At 40.1% G+C, this 19,159-nt stretch overlaps 6 protein-coding genes across 6 annotated transcripts; 2 read left to right on the top strand and 4 right to left on the bottom strand.

Annotated features, from left to right (window-relative positions):
- Window positions 1-254: 254 nt before the first annotated feature.
- BATDEDRAFT_36170 (uncharacterized protein) lies at window positions 255-2,470 on the bottom strand (the record flags this gene model as incomplete). The annotated part of the gene is made up of 2 exons (XM_006682396.1): window positions 255-1,927; window positions 2,128-2,470. The coding sequence occupies 2 exons, from the start codon at window positions 2,468-2,470 to the stop codon at window positions 384-386; spliced, it is 1,887 nt and encodes a 628-aa protein (XP_006682459.1). The 3' UTR covers window positions 255-383.
- Window positions 2,471-3,564: 1,094 nt separating this feature from the next.
- Window positions 3,565-5,821, bottom strand: BATDEDRAFT_36171 (uncharacterized protein; the record flags this gene model as incomplete). Its single annotated transcript, XM_006682397.1, has 2 exons — window positions 5,340-5,821; window positions 3,565-5,108 (listed from the first exon to the last, which is right to left on the bottom strand). The coding sequence occupies exons 1-2, from the start codon at window positions 5,719-5,721 to the stop codon at window positions 3,565-3,567; spliced, it is 1,926 nt and encodes a 641-aa protein (XP_006682460.1). The 5' UTR covers window positions 5,722-5,821.
- Window positions 5,822-6,522: 701 nt separating this feature from the next.
- Window positions 6,523-7,976, top strand: BATDEDRAFT_92181 (uncharacterized protein; the record flags this gene model as incomplete). The annotated part of the gene is made up of 5 exons (XM_006682432.1): window positions 6,523-6,647; window positions 7,117-7,192; window positions 7,275-7,379; window positions 7,466-7,492; window positions 7,564-7,976. The coding sequence occupies 5 exons, from the start codon at window positions 6,523-6,525 to the stop codon at window positions 7,858-7,860; spliced, it is 630 nt and encodes a 209-aa protein (XP_006682495.1). The 3' UTR covers window positions 7,861-7,976.
- Window positions 7,977-8,402: 426 nt separating this feature from the next.
- Window positions 8,403-11,010, top strand: BATDEDRAFT_28124 (uncharacterized protein; the record flags this gene model as incomplete). The annotated part of the gene is made up of 6 exons (XM_006682348.1): window positions 8,403-8,425; window positions 8,545-8,630; window positions 8,718-8,956; window positions 9,045-9,105; window positions 9,212-9,894; window positions 9,961-11,010. The coding sequence occupies 6 exons, from the start codon at window positions 8,403-8,405 to the stop codon at window positions 11,008-11,010; spliced, it is 2,142 nt and encodes a 713-aa protein (XP_006682411.1).
- Window positions 11,011-11,182: 172 nt separating this feature from the next.
- On the bottom strand, window positions 11,183-11,989 carry BATDEDRAFT_92219 (uncharacterized protein; the record flags this gene model as incomplete). The annotated part of the gene is made up of 3 exons (XM_006682479.1): window positions 11,183-11,536; window positions 11,666-11,791; window positions 11,855-11,989. 3 exons carry the CDS (start codon window positions 11,987-11,989, stop codon window positions 11,183-11,185), a joined length of 615 nt encoding a protein of 204 aa, XP_006682542.1.
- Window positions 11,990-12,490: 501 nt separating this feature from the next.
- BATDEDRAFT_28126 (uncharacterized protein) lies at window positions 12,491-18,982 on the bottom strand (the record flags this gene model as incomplete). The annotated part of the gene is made up of 4 exons (XM_006682349.1): window positions 12,491-16,939; window positions 17,023-17,120; window positions 17,194-18,076; window positions 18,470-18,982. The coding sequence occupies 4 exons, from the start codon at window positions 18,980-18,982 to the stop codon at window positions 12,491-12,493; spliced, it is 5,943 nt and encodes a 1,980-aa protein (XP_006682412.1).
- Window positions 18,983-19,159: the final 177 nt, after the last annotated feature.

A 19,159-nucleotide genomic window follows, 5' to 3' on the forward strand; every position in this document is an offset into this window, starting at 1 on the left:
AAATATTAAAACTTTATATTTTTTATAAAACATAGCCACATGTGTGTTGAAGGGTTTAATTTCGGTCTAACTGGATTTAGCCGGATTTGATTCGACCTGTGCGACAGTCAGACTGCACGAGCCTCAATTGTTGGTGAATATTCGATCATGTGAATCTTGTGACTACCAATTACATGTGGACTTTGATGTGATGTTGAGTTGTAAAGCGTGACAATATACTCTGATTTAATCTTCAAAAAAATATACAAAACTATCAATTTTATAAAGTAATATATTCAAAAAACAAATCCATAAGCTGGAATGGACAGCATTTTAACAAAAACAAAAGCTGGACTTTGTCAAATAGACATTAACTGGACATTTTAAAGTATTCGACCAACACTTTAAACTCCATAGCGACGCAAAACATTTACAACCTGACTTTCAGAGTCGGTGTTGGCTGTCGAGTACGACATGTATGTAACATAGCTGGTCGATCGTGCAAATTGAAGCACTACATTGGCATCACTGCTTCCGAATGTCTTGCCACCAAAGTTTTGGCTAGCAATGACTGGTGTGATACCCATCTTGAAGTACAATAAACCAGTGCCTTGAGCTTGAGCATAAGCTGCCTGAACTGCTGCCGTCGTGTATGCACCTGGAGTCGTGTCCGAAGCAAGAGTTGCTCCCACACTTGCTGGTGCAACAAGAGCATTCACAACATCAACTCGGACACCTGCATTGTATGCTGATGTCAGGACATAGACTGCATTGTCCAATAGACCAGATGCTGTGGCAGGAAGGGTGTATGTGATTTTCAGATTAGGCATGGCAACTTGCAGTCCGCGAATGGCAGCATTGCGAGTATCAATCGATGCTTGGTTAGTCAGAGCTGCACCGTCAAGATAAAAGTCGAGCCATGAAATCGAATACGAGTCAATGATGTTCTGGTATTGGTTTTTAAGCTGTGATGGATTGGTGATCACTTGAGCCAATTCCTGACCATTTGGTCCACCAAGCGACACCATCACGTCACCACCAAAGTTGCGCACCTGCTGGATCTGAGAAAGATACCACGACTCGGGTAGACCATGTGCACCTCCCCAACTTGGGTTTGCATTGGCATCAGCAACAATATATCCAAGATTGTACATGTTGGTACCAACCGTTGTGGCCATGGTCACAATGTTTGCAGCATTGGCAGCAGTAGTGTCGATGGTTGGAGCAAATACGGTAGATGGCCAGTTGTACAGTCCTGGAATATTTGCAAGTGGGAGTTTGGGTGCAGGAACTGGAGTTTTTGCAACTGATGCAGACAATTCAAATGGTAGCATGGCAGTAGCAAAATCGTATTTACTTTGTTGGATTCGGCTCGAAGCAAAAAGTGGACCAATCACACCATGATCACGATTGATAGACCAGAATGACAGTAGCGAGATCCATGAAGTAGACTGTGCGAATTGGGTCAATTGTGCGGCATCTTCAACACGGAACACTTCGCCTTGCACATCGTTTACGCCAATCATGGGTGTAACACCAATAGTCACGGATGGGAATATAGGTTTGGCTTGAGCATAGGTGGCTTTGGCAGCTGAGATGGCATATCCACCCATTCCAGTTGCTCCGTTTGGTGCTGGTCCAGATCCATAATCCATAGCCATAATATTGACCACATCGATCACCAGTCCGTTGGCGGCAGCGTTACTCAAGATTGCAACGCCTTCTGCTGTTAAACCACTTGGTAGAACGGGAAGCGTGTATGAAATTTTAATGTTGGGATACAGTTTTTTAATCTGGACAAGAGCTTGGGCACGGCGAGTGTTGGCAGCACTATTGAACAGTGCACCTCCTTCGATATCAAAGTCGACATAGGTCAGACTATACATGTCAATGACTGATTTGTATTCAGCCACCAGGTTATTACTGGATACTAGCGCCAGTTCTTGTCCTATTAATTTTATAATGAAAAGCGATTAGTCAACACTTTTGGGTATTAAAGGGCTGATGAGTGATTTAGTGGTAGATATCATACACCAGGTCCGAAATTATGGAAATATCCAGTATTCCAAAACAGATGTAGACAGCAATATAGATATAAAAGTCGCGTATAGCCAGTATCAATCTACAGTTTACTACACAATGACTTACCATTAGCACCACCAAACGAGACAATGACATCACCACCCAACTGTCTTAGTTGGCTAATGTATTGAGAGTAAAAGTTTTGAGCCAGTGGAACCATACCACCCCATGATGCTTTACCACCGCCATCAGCAGTGATAAATGCAAGCGTAAAGTGTTTGTTTTTGACGGCTGCAGCAGTGCTGGAAATATCAAACGTGGGCCAGAGCAGCACATCGCAGTATGGCGCGAAAACACGAGATGGCCACGGTGTACTAGTGACTGTTCGGGCCTCAGTCTGCACAAGTGAAATGTCTTCAGTAAAATCAGAGTCCAGTACAGGAATGGCACGGGAAAACCCTGCGGTCATAGCAACCGCAAGACAGATGGTTTTGATAAGAGATAGCATTATCAGATCGTAGTTGGTGTAGAATGTATATCAAATAGCAACAGATTGCCAATTAAAAAGGATAGTAGAGGTTTAAAACAGTTTGTAATTAAGCTTTGAGTTGCAAGAGTGATGGGGAGTAAATAGGGCGAATACAGCTGGGTTTATATAGTTTTTGGAATTAAACTTGATATACTTTTGACCAATCAAAACTATTTGAAATGCTTATTTTTATTCTGAATGACAATTGTAAAATCGACGAATCATTTCAAAAGCTGACGAGATTTGTAAATTTATTATGGCATATTAATATTTCCAGCTTATTCACATTGTGCTCATTATAATTCGGAAGCATTATCCAATTATCGACTGTTTTTTAAAATCTTGACTACAATTATTGATGGAATGGCCATTTGTTTCTTTCAAAGTCGACATGATTGTCTAATATTTACCGATTGTATTTAAAATACAATATGATTTAGCTAATAAATAAAACAATCATTTTTTAATGCAAAGATCATGCACATAGTTGTTTCTATAATAGTCAATATCTCAGCACTGCATATAATTATCCGTGATGCAATTCTCTGTTTTAAATTCGAACAAGATCAATCACCAGACATTGTCGACTTTTATTTTTCACATGCAATTCAGATTATAGATCTTGTAACAATGAGAGCACTTCTCAAAGTGTTTTACCAAATACTTAGCTACGCTTGTTGTCATTATCAAAACTCGCAAAAATACTTTAAATTTATTTACAAAAAGTAAGCTTGGGTGTCAAAGTAAAGATAAGGCAGAGTCGGTGCAATTGATACGTTATGATACACTTTGGCTGCATACTTGCAACAGTTGAATATCCAATCTAAAGCTTGCAAAAAGTTTTAAATAAATATACATCTACACCCATGATTAAGCAATACCAAGTTGATTAATGAAAAGTTTATTTCAAGAATATAGCATATCAAACAAAAAACAAATCCATAAGCTGGAATGGACAGCATTTTAACAAAAACAAAAGCTGGACTTTGTCAAATAGACATTAACTGGACATTTTAAAGTATTCGACCAACACTTTAAACTCCATAGCGACGCAAAACATTTACAACCTGACTTTCAGAGTCGGTGTTGGCTGTCGAGTACGACATGTATGTAACATAGCTGGTCGATCGTGCAAATTGAAGCACTACATTGGCATCACTGCTTCCGAATGTCTTGCCACCAAAGTTTTGGCTAGCAATGACTGGTGTGATACCCATCTTGAAGTACAATAAACCAGTTCCTTGAGCTTGAGCATAAGCTGCCTGAACTGCTGCCGTCGTGTATGCACCTGGAGTCGTGTCTGAAGCAAGAGTTGCTCCCACACTTGCTGGTGCAACAAGAGCATTCACAACATCAACTCGGACACCTGCATTGTATGCTGATGTCAGGACATAGACTGCATTGTCCAATAGACCAGATGCTGTGGCAGGAAGGGTGTATGTGATTTTCAGATTAGGCATGGCAACTTGCAGTCCACGAATGGCAGCATTGCGAGTATCAATCGATGCTTGGTTAGTCAGAGCTGCACCGTCAAGATAAAAGTCGAGCCATGAAATCGAATACGAGTCAATGATGTTCTGGTACTGGTTTTTAAGCTGTGATGGATTGGTGATCACTTGAGCCAATTCCTGACCATTTGGTCCACCAAGCGACACCATCACGTCACCACCAAAGTTGCGCACCTGCTGGATCTGAGAAAGATACCACGACTCGGGTAGACCATGTGCACCTCCCCAACTTGGGTTTGCATTGGCATCAGCAACAATATATCCAAGATTGTACATGTTGGTACCAACCGTTGTGGCCATGGTCACAATGTTTGCAGCATTGGCAGCAGTAGTGTCGATGGTTGGAGCAAATACGGTAGATGGCCAGTTGTACAGTCCTGGAATATTTGCAAGTGGGAGTTTGGGTGCAGGAACTGGAGTTTTTGCAACTGATGCAGACAATTCAAATGGTAGCATGGCAGTAGCAAAATCGTATTTACTTTGTTGGATTCGGCTCGAAGCAAAAAGTGGACCAATCACACCATGATCACGATTGATAGACCAGAATGACAGTAGCGAGATCCATGAAGTAGACTGTGCGAATTGGGTCAATTGTGCGGCATCTTCAACACGGAACACTTCGCCTTGCACATCGTTTACGCCAATCATGGGTGTAACACCAATAGTCACGGATGGGAATATAGGTTTGGCTTGAGCATAGGTGGCTTTGGCAGCTGAGATGGCATATCCACCCATTCCAGTTGCTCCGTTTGGTGCTGGTCCAGATCCATAATCCATAGCCATAATATTGACCACATCGATCACCAGTCCGTTGGCGGCAGCGTTACTCAAGATTGCAACGCCTTCTGCTGTTAAACCACTTGGTAGAACGGGAAGCGTGTATGAAATTTTAATGTTGGGATACAGTTTTTTAATCTGGACAAGAGCTTGGGCACGACGAGTGTTGGCAGCACTATTGAACAGTGCACCTCCTTCGATATCAAAGTCGACATAGGTCAGACTATACATGTCAATGACTGATTTGTATTCAGCCACCAGGTTATTACTGGATACTAACGCCAATTCTTGTCCTATAATAGAATCGTCACATCCTACTCAAGTTAGTCAAGACGCTTAGATCAATACAATGCATCAGAATATTGAAATATGATACTTGATATAATTAAAAAATATCAAGCATCATACACCAGGTCCGAAATTATGGAAATATCCAGTATTCCAAAACAGATGTAGACAGCAACATAGATATAAAAGTCGCGTATAGCCAGTATCAATCTACAGTTTACTACACAATGACTTACCATTAGCACCACCAAACGAGACAATGACATCACCACCCAACTGTCTTAGTTGGCTAATGTATTGAGAGTAAAAGTTTTGAGCCAGTGGAACCATACCACCCCATGATGCTTTACCACCGCCATCAGCAGTGATAAATGCAAGCGTAAAGTGTTTGTTTTTGACGGCTGCAGCAGTGCTGGAAATATCAAACGTGGGCCAGAGCAGCACATCGCAGTATGGCGCGAAAACACGAGATGGCCACGGTGTACTAGTGACTGTTCGGGCCTCAGTCTGCACAAGTGAAATGTCTTCAGTAAAATCAGAGTCCAGTACAGGAATGGCACGGGAAAACCCTGCGGTCATAGCAACCGCAAGACAGATGGTTTTGATAAGAGATAGCATTATCAGATCGTAGTTGGTGTAGAATGTATATCAAATAGCAACAGATTGCCAATTAAAAAGGATAGTAGAGGTTTAAAACAGTTTGTAATTAAGCTTTGAGTTGCAAGAGTGATGGGGAGTAAATAGGGCGAATACAGCTGGGTTTATATAGTTTTTGGAATTAAACTTGATACATTTACACAAAGGTTAGATTGGGAAATAATCAAATTTTACAGGATTACCCAATAATGCACAGATTACAAGGCTTTTCCGTAATATTTGATAAAATACACAAGCCTATAAACCATAGTTAATCTACATACGCGGGATTCAGAATGCGTTACTTGTTGCGTTTTAGTTGTTTTGATTTGTGTGATTTTTCAATGGTGCATTATAAGTGAACAATACACCAAAAATCTCACGATAGGATTATGCACAATGACAAGCCATCTTTGCCATTACTCGTTATTTGCAGACTAAGCTTTTATTGATTATGTCAGAATATGCTTTTATTTTGACAATGAAATCAGAACTGTAAATAGTGATACTTGGCTATAGCAAAATAGTTGAGTAAGCCAGACAATGGATTGTTGTGCATTACAGATGTTTATAATTGGATCTTTACAAAGATAACAAGTGAGACTCTGTTCAAAACTGTAACATTTGTAATGAGTTGATCGATGAAAAGTAAAAGAAACAAGTGGAAACAACCGATTCTCAGTTTCTAGTCTTTCGAGTGCTCGCAGTTTGTCAGTAATTGAACACTGCAAGTCGCATGTTTTAGTTTTCTTCTCACCGAAATTCCTTCAATTAATCACCATCATGGCAACCAGTCTAGAAACTAGTGTTGTTACAACAAACAACGATTCTATCCCTGATGAAGATACTCAGGCTTCTAGTCACTCCTCGTCTGAATTCCATGCCTTGCATTACTCTTGGGTTTTTTGGTGTGTCGGTCGTTTTTTCTTCAATGTTGGAATCCATATTGTCTTGTCATCAGTATGGAGTCTACCATAGTATGGCTACTCTATTTGAGCTGTGTTTTATCTCGTATGGATTTACCATTCAATCACTGGCCATTTATATTGTCCAACTAGTCATCCATTCTGTCGGGAGGCACAAGCTGCTACTATTATGCTGCTAGAGCCACGATTTGCTGACGATCTTGTTATATTTACCAAGCCTATTGGATAGTTGCATTGGTAGTATATTTTACCATTATGGGCATTCGAATTTGTTGCTTAAAGGCTTTGAGCCTGTAGAAATACACCATCGACTTCAAAGAATGGCAGTTATGATCTATGTTCAATCCTACATTCAATATGATTCATATTTTACTATTAAACCAATGCTGGTTAATACTACATTCAATCGGCGTACTAAAGTTGCCTTTGTCTCTGTTGATTTAAATATTAGGTTTATGCACAGATCCCCTGGAGCAAAAATTCAGGACTATACCAACGAAATCAAGCATGTCTGTACATTCTCAACTGTGCGTATCTCAATCTTGTTTATTTATTTTAATCCCTAATATGGACTAAACTCTTTCTATTGTTAAACATACTCATGACTAGGTTGAAGAGTTTTGGGGTGCTTTTAGTCACATGAAGCGACCTGGAGAGCTTTCCAATATTAGTGATTATCATTTCTTCAAAAAGGGTATTCGACCTATTTGGGAGGTAAAAGCAATGGAACTGGCTATTCAATTTTAGCATTGATCCGCATCTGATTTTTATATCATCATTTTGATTTTATTGCATTATAGGATAACTTGACTGGCGGAAAGTGGATTGTATGTCTCATTCAATGGCATTGTTTTATTTCTATACATCTACTGATGGTTTGACCTTTTTAATCATGTAGATTCGACTGAAAAAAGGAATTGCATCTCGGTATTGGGAGGATCTACTTCTTGCCATTGTTGGTGATCAATTCGACGTTGGCGATGAAATCTGTGGTGCAGTCGTCTCTATTCGCCACAGCGAAGATATTGTCTCACTGTGGAATAAATCCGCCGATGAGGGGCGGATCAATCTTCGTATCCGTGATACTCTCAAAAGAGTTTTAAGTCTTCCTGCGAATTGTGTAATGGAATACAAGGCACATAAAGCAGCTGTTGCTGACAACTCTAGCTTTAGAAACACAGAAACGTATCGGTGAATCTTGTTTTGACATGACCTATTTGTGGTTAGTTTGAGGATCTGTAATGAATGAGAAGTCGGCCTTTATTGGCATTTTTATTATTAAATAGTAAGCCAGTTTTGAATGGTCACGTATGGGTTTTTGGCAAGTGTTTTTTAAAGATTCTTTGCAGAAAAGATACAATTTCAAACTGGGCACTATCAGTAATCTGGGCAGAACGTGAGGAAACAGCGATATATAATGTTAATTTGTCCTACATCAAGCATACATAAACTTTATGTCTTTAATTCAAGTACTGGGAATATGGTTTGTTGAGCTATTTTGGCAGCTGACATACTATTTCAAGCCATATAACGGTTGCTGACAATTTTCATCTCTCCATTCTCACATCCTTTGTTACCAGCCATAAGTAATTCAAAAGACAATGCTTTTTAGTGAATTTTTAGTAAATATTATCATTTCATGAAACTGACTTTATTATGCACTGGCATGATTTAGTGCTTCATTTTATATGAATACAGCTGAAATACAACGCGCTTGACCTTGAATGAAAAGTCGAAATGGATCTGAAGAATAGCGATAGGTAGGCAAAAAGTAGCTAATGTGCCACGTATAATCTATCCAGCTAGCCATTGCTAGTGACTTTTACAAGTGCTTATATGTATGAGATACTGAAACTAAATTCACTCGAGTTGCAAACAGACATGCACTATTTGAGTTGTATGTTGGTGCAGTCCGGCTACCTCCTGACAACAACTTTGAAGAATTCAGAACACTGTGTCTAAATGGTAAATGCATATTCAAATAACTACTATCTAATTACAACTTCAAAAGAAACGAGCAAACATAATTCGTTGAGAATAAACTTTGAATAGGTATACCCGATACAGCAAGTGTTCGACAACAAAGCTGGAAATTGCTGCTAGGGTATTTGCCATTCTATAAACGATTAGACTGGCCGCGTATATTACGACAGCAAAGAGGAGCATACTACTCGTTTGTAAATGAGCTGTTGGGTCAATATAGAACGGATCAAAAAGAGTCGCCATCTGACCAAGACGCCATGTTGGGGTTACCAGATTCAAACGTAAACCAAGATGCAGCCAATGACCATGTATGTTTTTAGATTGGACTGTTAATATTGCGAAAAATACATACTGACAACTGTATGATTTCTTAAACGGTTAATGAATGAGATTTAGCCATTAGGCAGTGGCCAAAGCCCACAACTGTCTATCCATCCAGATGAGATTGCTATTCTCGGTAAGAAAATACTGTTTTTGTCAATACTCGTTCTGTGAATAACCATGAAGCTGTTTGATCGATTAATCCACGAGTTTATAACTAAACTTGATATTTTTAATAACAGAGCAAATTGATATGGATGCTCGTCGTACTTTACCAGATTTGGCATTTTTTCAGCTACCAATTCTCAAGTCTAAATTTTCGCCATTAAATCCAATTGCCATTCCAGATACAACCAGCGGGTTTCCTCCAGTGCATTCAGGTCGAGCCTTGTTTGATTTTTTAGATTCACACAAACATCAGGAAGGGTTTGGAGCAAGACAGCGAGGTGTAAAGCGAACGCATGCATCCAACACTAGCGAGTCTGGCTCAAATCAAGACACCGTATTGACAGATTTGCATTGGGAAGCTATTGAAAGAATTCTTTTTATATACGCCAAGCTTAATCCAGGAATCGGGTATGTACAAGGCATGAACGAGATTCTTGGTTCACTGTACTATGTGATAGCAAACGATCCGGACGAAGAATCAAAAGCCCATGCAGAGGCCGATACATTTTTCCTTTTCACAGCACTCATGTCGAAATTCCGTGACCATTTCATCCGACATTTGGATAATATGAAGCAACGCTCAAGTATACTATCTAGTTATTCGACTGCGTCCATTGATTCGTTGACACTGGCAGTGAATTCTGATTCAGAACACGCGCAAGAAACTGGTATTGGAGAGAGCATGAATCGTCTGTTTCGTTTACTAAGTTGGGTGGATCCTGAACTTTATAGTAATTTGGTAAATGGATTAAAATTGGTAAAAGTTGATATTATTTACTTGCTGTAAACTAACTCTAGACAATATGTTACACTATGCTTTTAGGTTCGCAAAAAACTCGAGCCAGTGTTTTTCGCATTTAGATGGCTTTCGGTACTCTTTACCCAAGAGTTTCCACTACCAGACGTAATCCGAATATGGGATACGCTTTTTGCAGATATCTCTCTTGACATTACAGACTACAGTCACCATCACAGTCGTTTTGAATCAACGCTCTTGTTGGATCAAGATACAAGCATTATATCGCATGATCATCATAACAAATCCGAGTTTTTAATCGAGTTTGCTTGCGCCATGATTACAGGCATAAGAAGCGAGCTTCTTTCAACACCCTTTAATGACAGCCTTAAACTTCTTCAACATTATCCCACCAACGACGTGGAAACTATAATATCCAAGGCATTGGAATACCACACCATATCCGTAGAAACTCCCCAAAAATCGTTTGGGTTGGGTAACTTATTTCGACGGAAAACGTATGTGGCTACTGGATCAGAGATAAAACCTAATACTGAAGATATCACTGGTGAAAAAATAACATTGAGTGATCCAGCTTTAAGTATACCGATCATGCCCATGTTTGGTCTTGCGACAATAGCACGTCGATTCACTATACACCATGACGAGCGACATAAACTGGAATCGTCTACAACTGACAAAAATAAAAATCTGGAGCCTCCTGAATCCAAGCCTTCATTTCCAACATCTGATGAGATGAATGACGATCCTGATCAATCCAAAATGCAACAAGTGTCCGTACCATCCGAGTCAAACTCTAATGCATTGAGTCAGCTTACTGATACAAAAAAGGTTACAATCAAAGGAACCTATCACACTCCCATTACATCCAACTTCTTTGCCACGTCAAACCACATCAGCAGTGGTGTATCAAAACTCTTTCAAGCCATGACACCTATCAAAAAATCGCAAGATCAGCTGCCAAAAATAGCTTATCCAGATCAAAAGGCTAATGTTGCAAAAAATGCTTACATGTCGTGGCGAACCGCTGCATTGCCAGTATTATCTCAACCTGATCAACACGAAAACAATATTGTATGGCAGCGATCTATATCGATTGATGATGATGACAAATAAAGACTTTTCAAGTTGATTGTGGACTGTATGAGTGACAATGTTGAATAGGATCTAATCATGATGCATTAAAGTTGAATACAAATGTAAAATATGTTGAATAAAAGCAGTTTAATGAGTATACGTTTTGCAATCATTAAGCCTGGCTATTATAACCCAGACCAGAGTGAGCCATCTAGTTGTCTTGATGCCAGACACGGTCACGATATGCTTCAACATCGGTTACGTCTACATCTTCATCCAATAAATCCTCCACAACCTCAGTTTTAGTATCATGCATTAAGTGATGACCGGCATATGTCCATTCACTATCATTAGCAATCATGTCGTCGAGCAGTCCATCCAAGATCTCGACATTTGAATACGCAGATAAAGTGGAGGTCATCTGGCTCATGGCATGCATCTGCTGATCGTCAGAATGGATAGATGGATAGTCTAAATCTGCCTCGAATTCTTCCAATTCCGTGTCATATGAAAGGTATCGATCATTCACATCTTCCACTAATTCCTCTGTCCGAACACTATTATCCTACATACACACCATAACAGATTAGACTGACTATTTAAAGCCCAGTACGTTTACAGCAGAAAAGTACATTCAACTTGCATGAAGGATAGATCTTGCACTTGTATCTAAATGATGACCATCCTGATGCACCATATTCATGGCATGACCATGGTTTCTATCGCTTCCGTCTCGATTGGATGCTGATTTGTTGATATGTGTGGCATCAATAGCCATCTCCACGCCAAGTGGAATGGCAGGTTCCCATAGTTGTTCTTGCTAATAATAGAGTGGTCAGATATGCATTCGTTTAATAATGAAGCATCACACATTGCAGACTACCTGGTGTGTGAATAGGTTGTGGATGTCGTTCAGTTGGTCTGATGTAGATTTGGGAATGCAGTCTTTATACCATCCAATTCTGGCAGTAGTTTGTGGAGTCAGAGAAGGCATCCATGCATACAGTGGAAATGCCATGTTATAATCGTATTCACATAAAATGAAATACTTTTCTATATTTATCTTGTAGTGATGGTCTTGGAATAAACAATCGTTGTTAAATATTTCTTTTATTGAAATTCTATTCTAATATCAGATGTGTTCTAGTTTAACATATCTCGGGAATGCAACTGTTGTTTTCATGACTACCAAGTATTTGAGTTGGAAAAATGTCAAGGATGTGTGATGACTGATGTCAACATTCATTCAGTAGTTTAAAAACAATATTGTCCAGTAAGATTGATACCAATCAAGCATGACTGTTTATCATGTATTCTAGTTTAATATTTCATTCTACGTAAATATGGCTGTATTCCAAATTAGCAACTACAAGTTGATGGCTGGAAAACATTGAATATCAATCGAATCAATTAGTAGTCCGATTTTAACAAGGGTCATTAATTGGTTTATATTCATCATACTTTATTTTAAATATAAACCGCAACATAATGTAATTACAGTGTGTTTTTTAAACTTTCGTTATTGCTTTGGATGCTGCACTTGCAGTGCATCGTATACAAATGATGAATTTCCATTCAATGTTGATGGTGTATAGCTCACTGGTGGGTACACATGCGCTACGGGTTGAATGTAGGGTGATATCATGACGGGCTGGTGATATGTAAATGAAGACACGTCGCTTTGTGAAAGATAAGATGACATATTCACAAGCTGTGGATTATATGTCGTGTGGTGTTGGTTTGATGGTTCATTGCCATGATTGATTTTATAGGTTTGTGGTCGATTCTTTGCATTGGTCATCTTATCATACGATTCTTGGGACGGCTTTTGTATAGGCATTTCAGAAATATCTTGTATAGGCTGTGCATGCTGGATAACCGCATCGTTGTGGTCAACATTTTGATACAATAGGATTGACAAATTTGGCTCAGGTTGTGGTAGTATTAGATCTGGAGTATCTGGGAGCAATCCTAGACCCATTTCTGAATCAATACCAGATACTGTCAGGCTGTTCCGTGTGCTTGAACCCAAGTTGGAAGATAATGCCGTGTCTGAATGTGGCAAAAATGCTGGTGTGTGAGGCAGGAGTTCAGATAATGAAGTCACCGAAGGAGGAGTTGGTCTTGGTGTCGGCGGAACAGAACCCAGTGTTTTCTGCAGTGATTCCAACTCAGCGGCTTTGATCTGATCTGCTCGTTTGACTCCAGGAACACGTACTCGAGAAGATTTGGGCTTTACAATAGGTGTTTTTGTGGCTACTATCAATGCAGACGACTCTTGAGCGATTGGCTCATCAACAAGCGGCATTTTCACTGCTGAATCTATCTTGGGGTCAGAAGAAGCAATGTCTATAAAAGAATTATCAGCGGGAAATAGTGAAGCTGCGCTAGTATTGATCGCAGGTTTAGCAGAATTGGCACAGATTGTGGCATGATTAGTAGAAGCTGATTCAGCAGATATAACGGAAGGATACGAAACTACAGGTTTTGTTTCTGGTGCAATTTCAGAAACTAAAGCATCAGTGGGTATAGAAACTAATGCAGGGCTAGACCGAGCATCAGACTGTGATGCATCAGACAACTTCAATCGAATGGGTAAAGCATTTGTATGTGCTGGAGTTGAACTACCGACCGTATTGCTATATGATGGATGTGCATTTGTAGAAGTGGCTAAATTAACAGAGCTAGATGATGATGGCAAGAGCGCAGACGCCAAGTGACTAGCAGCATTGGCAGCTGCAATCTGTAATCCACTAAACCTTAGCGTAATCTTTTTGGGTCCGTTGGTAGCAACAGGGCTGGGAGAAGACACTTTATCTACCAACGCCGTCACGACAGAAAGCCTTTTTTTTGCAGAAAACGTATCCGTTGACTTGCGTGGTCGTTTCTTATTCTGTAGAGTTGCTTTCAACGGTTGCCTAGTACGGCAGTTGGGACACATGTATTTACTGATCGCTTCAGCTTCTAGCACTGACAATCCAACGCATTCAAAATGAAACCATTCGTCACACGTATCGCATCCAATCATGGGCAATTCGTTTCCATTCGGTCTTCGACACAAACAGTACAATCTCGTGGCATTTGTGATGGCTTGTACGATTGCAGCATACTTTTCCGGTATATCGATTCCAAATAATACTTGTCTCATGCGTGCAATGTAAACCGAATCTCCAATGGTAGAACCTTCTGCACACCGCAGAAATTTTCGTACAAGATCGTGATCAATGGGATGAGAGGTTAATGCAGCATCTACGCGTACTCTCCAGGCAGTATACATGTCTACCAATGTTTTCAGCAGTCCAGCTTCAACTGGTACAAGTTCAAGATTCTTGGCTTCTGCATTAACAGCAAGCAGCAGTTCCAAAGGCGGTCGTCGATTGGCCCTCTGGATGGTAAAATCTGAATCACAAACAATACATGCAAAGTGAATGCCATTCTGTATTTCTTTTTTAAAAGTTTTGATACATTGACCATGATACCATGTGTTGCAGCGATCACATTCAATCATAAATCCACGTTCGTCAGGTTTACGGCAAATGCAGTAACACAAGGGATCGCTTTCGCTATTCAATACAGGTGGAGAGGACTCGATGGCTTCAGTAATGAGCTCAATTAATGAGTCGGTAATTTGATGCGATTTACCAACAAATGCTCTACGTGCTCGTATTGTCCATTGATTGGCCTGTGCAACTGCTTCAGTAACTAATGAAAAATGGGGTGGTGGAAAGGATTGCAGATTACCATCGGCCACCAGCGCCTGTAGTTCATCCATATTGGCCTGATGTGTTGGCACAGATGTATGACTGTTACGTTTCTGTTGAATTGCATCGATATAAGGCTGTGCACGACTGACCCATGCATGAGCAGACTCGGAAACACTTTGTAGTTTATCATACACAGTTGAACTAAATCTCTCATTTTTCGAGTCCAACAAAAATTGATCGAGTATATCCAAAGTGATTGTTTTGTCGTTGAGCAGCTGTGTAGCCCTTACAACCCAGGCTTCGCCTGTTTTGATTTGGTCGCGACACATGGACAAAATAGAGTCAGTGGGAGGAATGCTCAAGTCGATACCTTCCTTGAACAACTTTTGCACATTCTCCAATGTCACGCCCTTGGATGAATGGATAGTGCATGAGCATCGGGTCTGCCATGATCGCTGCTTCATCACCAAGTGAATAGCAGACTGTTGTAGTGTAGCTACACCTGTTGCTTGGCCAGAGTTGTACGTTGCCTCCAAAGTATCATCCGACACGTTCGGAAGCTCATCTAGCACTTTTTGAGCCATGTTACAGTACTCGGTGACTTTGATATACAAAATCTGCAGTAACTTCAACTCGGCAGAATCAAATGCAAGCGTTTTGGACGATTCAAACAAACACTTGATATGGCTCAGAGTGGGTCGATCTGATTTTGTAGTATGCTGGAGCAAGAAATTAGACTTGACAGAGTGTCGTTTAGGTTTGTGGACAACTTGTTTAACGGAATTAACCCATGCATTTGCTTGATCAATAAATTGAGTAAGAGTGGCAACCTCGGCCTGTACTTCAGGCATATGTTGAGCCTCTTTAAGTAGCTTGACAAAAGACTTTAACGGTGGTGGAGATGTGGCTTCCAATAGCATACTCTTTAGTCGATTTCTCCATGAAGGCGTTTTTTCAGCAACTGCACAAACACGAGCTTCCAGTCTTGCTAGTTCTTCTTCCGTATACCGCATTTGCAAGACTAAAGCAGGTTTTTCGCATTCACAGAGCTTTGACACGTGCGCAAAACAAGACACATGGCCTGGACATCGTTCACAGGATACTCTTGAAAGGTAGCAGTACCGCTTACACGTTCTACATTGGTCATCATCCGAGGCATGATCGCCTATTTTTTCTTTAACAATCTGAATTTTGCAGTTGAATATCACACTGTGTCGTCCATCAATTTCTCTCTGCCGCATTTGAGCAAACGAGTCGCGTAAAGATATTGCACAGTCTTCTGTCATTTTAGTCCGGGCTGTAGAAATCAGCAACTCATCCAACGAAAATACAGGCTGTTTGGCATATAAATGATATTCATGCTCACATTGAGCAGCAAATGGAATCCAGTCCGGTAAAGTAAAATTCACTGCTTCGGCAAAATTAAAGCCATGATTGAAGCCAGCATGATACGATCTAGGAAATGTAATCACAAACTCGCCTGGATGATGATCCAGTGCAAACACTTCAACTCCATTGTCAACTAGCTTTTTGGGAGAAAGCATTGTTGTGATATGGAACAAAAGATCTGGGTTTTGCTTGAATAGCTCTGGAAAAGTATCTCGCATCACATGTTCAAATTTCTGTGCATTGGATGATGGCACACCGTACCACGTTTTTGTTTCGCCCCAATGAAGATAGTTGATAGAATATGAAAAATGATCTTCTGTGTGCCAACAAAAGGTAGAAAACACCATGCCCACATAAAGCCACGGGATCATCATACCGGAAATGTCGTTGCGAATATGACAGAATAGAGATTTAGGCAAAATAGGAATATTGTTTAAATTCCATCCACAGCTTGAGTATGGATCCAAGGGTTGCTTTTCAGCAGTAGGAAACCCGCTGCCATGGTGAGATGAATGTAAATCAGCACCGTACTCCACTTCGATATCATTATAAGGAGACTCGATCAAGCGCCAAAACTCTTTTTCAATGTCATCTTCATAAACAACAAACTCTTCCTGTTCGTCGCAATATGTATGAAACCACTGCGCTTTGAATTTGTCGGCAACCTTTTGAAACTCGGAAAGTGAACGAAGCTTTTTGCGATCCTCAAATCCATAATCGTTACCGGATACCAAAATACATTTTGCACAGTACCATTCTCCTCGAGGAATAGTTTTCAATGGAGGTTTTAAACATTTCGGATGAACCTGTATTTTGCAATCTTCGCACTTGAGCATTTTTTGTGTCAACTCTTCACGTGAGCAAATTTTGCAAGTCTACCCAAAATATACAAATAGTATTAGTACTATGTCGACAAATAATATGGACAATACAAATGTACAGGCAATCAGTATCCCACCTTGCCGTATTTTTTTCGTCTTGCCTTTTTGGCAAGCTCTTTTTCTAAAGCAACCGCCTCGCGTTTTATGATGGCAGCTCCCTTGGCTGGACCAGCATCTAAATTTATTATACATGAATATACCATCAGCTTCATATGGAGTACAACTTTGATGCATCTAACCCTACTTACCATAAAATTGTGTTTTTTTGATTGGCCGCTTGGCACGACCTCGAGTAGTGCTAATGGATGTGGTTTCCTTTTCTGATTCTGAGCTATTTTTTGTATAATTATCAGCCTGATCTTCAAGATCGTCATCATCCGGAGTTTGACTTTTTGATTCAGAAAAAGACGAGACAGTAGATATGCGACTAGATTGTCTCAAAGAAGCCGAGTTATTTGCTTGGGAAGTGGTGCCTGGCATGGACTGTGATGTAATTGACCTACGTGATTTGCGACTCGTGCGTCTATTGGGATCACAATAGTCATCATCAGATTCAGAATCGTCCACATTCATTGAATGGTCGGTAAAGGATATGATATTTGAAGCTGTGTTTCGTCGAGTAGATGATCGTTTTGTAGATGGTTCTGTCGAATAATCTGATAACTCGGATTTCAACATATCGTCCTTGTTTTCTTGACGGCTTGCTCTAGTCCTTATCTGACTTCCAAACGTGCTGGCAGAAGCCGTATCGGAGGAGATTGGAGTTGAACTCAAACTATGATCCGACTTTTGATGCTTTTCGACAAACTTTTCATACGGAAGAATAAATTTTAAATATGCCTGTCGAATACTATGCGAGAGCGAAGTGCACGTGGTTCGATCCATTCCCATTTCAGTTCCAACCTCGATCCATTTTTTAGATGCAGACACCTGTTCATAGCCACCTCGTTTTTGAACTTCCAACTTTAGTTGATGCAAGTCTATAGGTTTCTTGTTTAGAGTAGGAATATGCGTGAATGGAGTGCCTTGCTGTTGATGAAATTTCTGTAGCTGATCAAGATAATTGAGAACTGTACGGGAGCTGCCGCCAAGAGAGTTGAGCTCTTGCATGCGAGTTTTGAACCAAAATCTCTAAATGTTGGTAATTGACAATAGAGAAATTGGATTGTAGATCAAGAGATATACATGGCAGCACCAGTTAAATATATATGCAAGCAGTCGGATATTGAAAAAAAGTAGAGTTGAAGAGCCATTCCATATCAGATTATGCAAACCACAACGATATAAAGAAATTCAAGTAAAGTGTTAGCGAATGATATTCTGTCGAATCAACTGATTATGCTGATAAATTTCTCATATTTCCAGAACAATTAAAGCAAAAGGAAAGTGCGAATAAAGCCATTCATCATGACTGCTGAAGTAGTCATGAATATTATATTTTCTGATAGAAACAATCCATTATGAATTAGTACTTGCCGTAGTATCGAGCGCAAACGACGGTTTCCAGCCAGCTGGTGGAATCACTTTGCATATGCCCGTCTTTTCTGCCAATGGACGTATTTGAGCAATATATGCCATGGGATCAGTGAATTCCTCTGCAGTGGGTCTGAATACTGGTGCTTCTGGTATTCCAAACAGCCGATTGCTTTTTGGTATGTTTTGATTGTCGTTGAAGCAATTAGGATTATCATGTAAACCATTATCAGTTGGTGCATGATTTCCCTGGCTCGTAGTTACTGGAACATCAGCTTGATCACATTGCTGTTCCAAATGCTGACAAACAGACTCACGAGGCTCGAATGAGTTAATTTCAACTGCATGCTGATTTATTTCTGTAGTGATTTCTTGTTCATGAATGGGTGCTGCTGCCAAAGTACTTAATATGGATGAGCTGATATTCCAATGACTTGCATGATTAAAACTGTGTGTACGAGAAGGAGTTGTTTTTATGGAATTCAAATCCAATTCAGGTGCTTGTTTTTTACTTGACTGTTCCAATGAATTCAATCTTGAAGCAGCTAGAGATGACCTCTTCATGGCTGTAGAAACAGGATTACTAATAGTTGATTCTGATTTCAGCCAAATTTTCTCGATTGAATTTTTGCTTTGAAGTTTCTTGCAATTAAACATTCGAGTTCTCCAATAACCACGTGACCATGCTTTATTATTTCAACTCAAGCCAAAACTAGTTTCAACAGCAGCAATTCAATCCAT

This window comes from Batrachochytrium dendrobatidis, assembly GCF_000203795.2.
Source record: "Batrachochytrium dendrobatidis JAM81 unplaced genomic scaffold BATDEscaffold_16, whole genome shotgun sequence".
NCBI classification, from domain to species: Eukaryota; Fungi; Chytridiomycota; class Chytridiomycetes; order Rhizophydiales; genus Batrachochytrium; species Batrachochytrium dendrobatidis.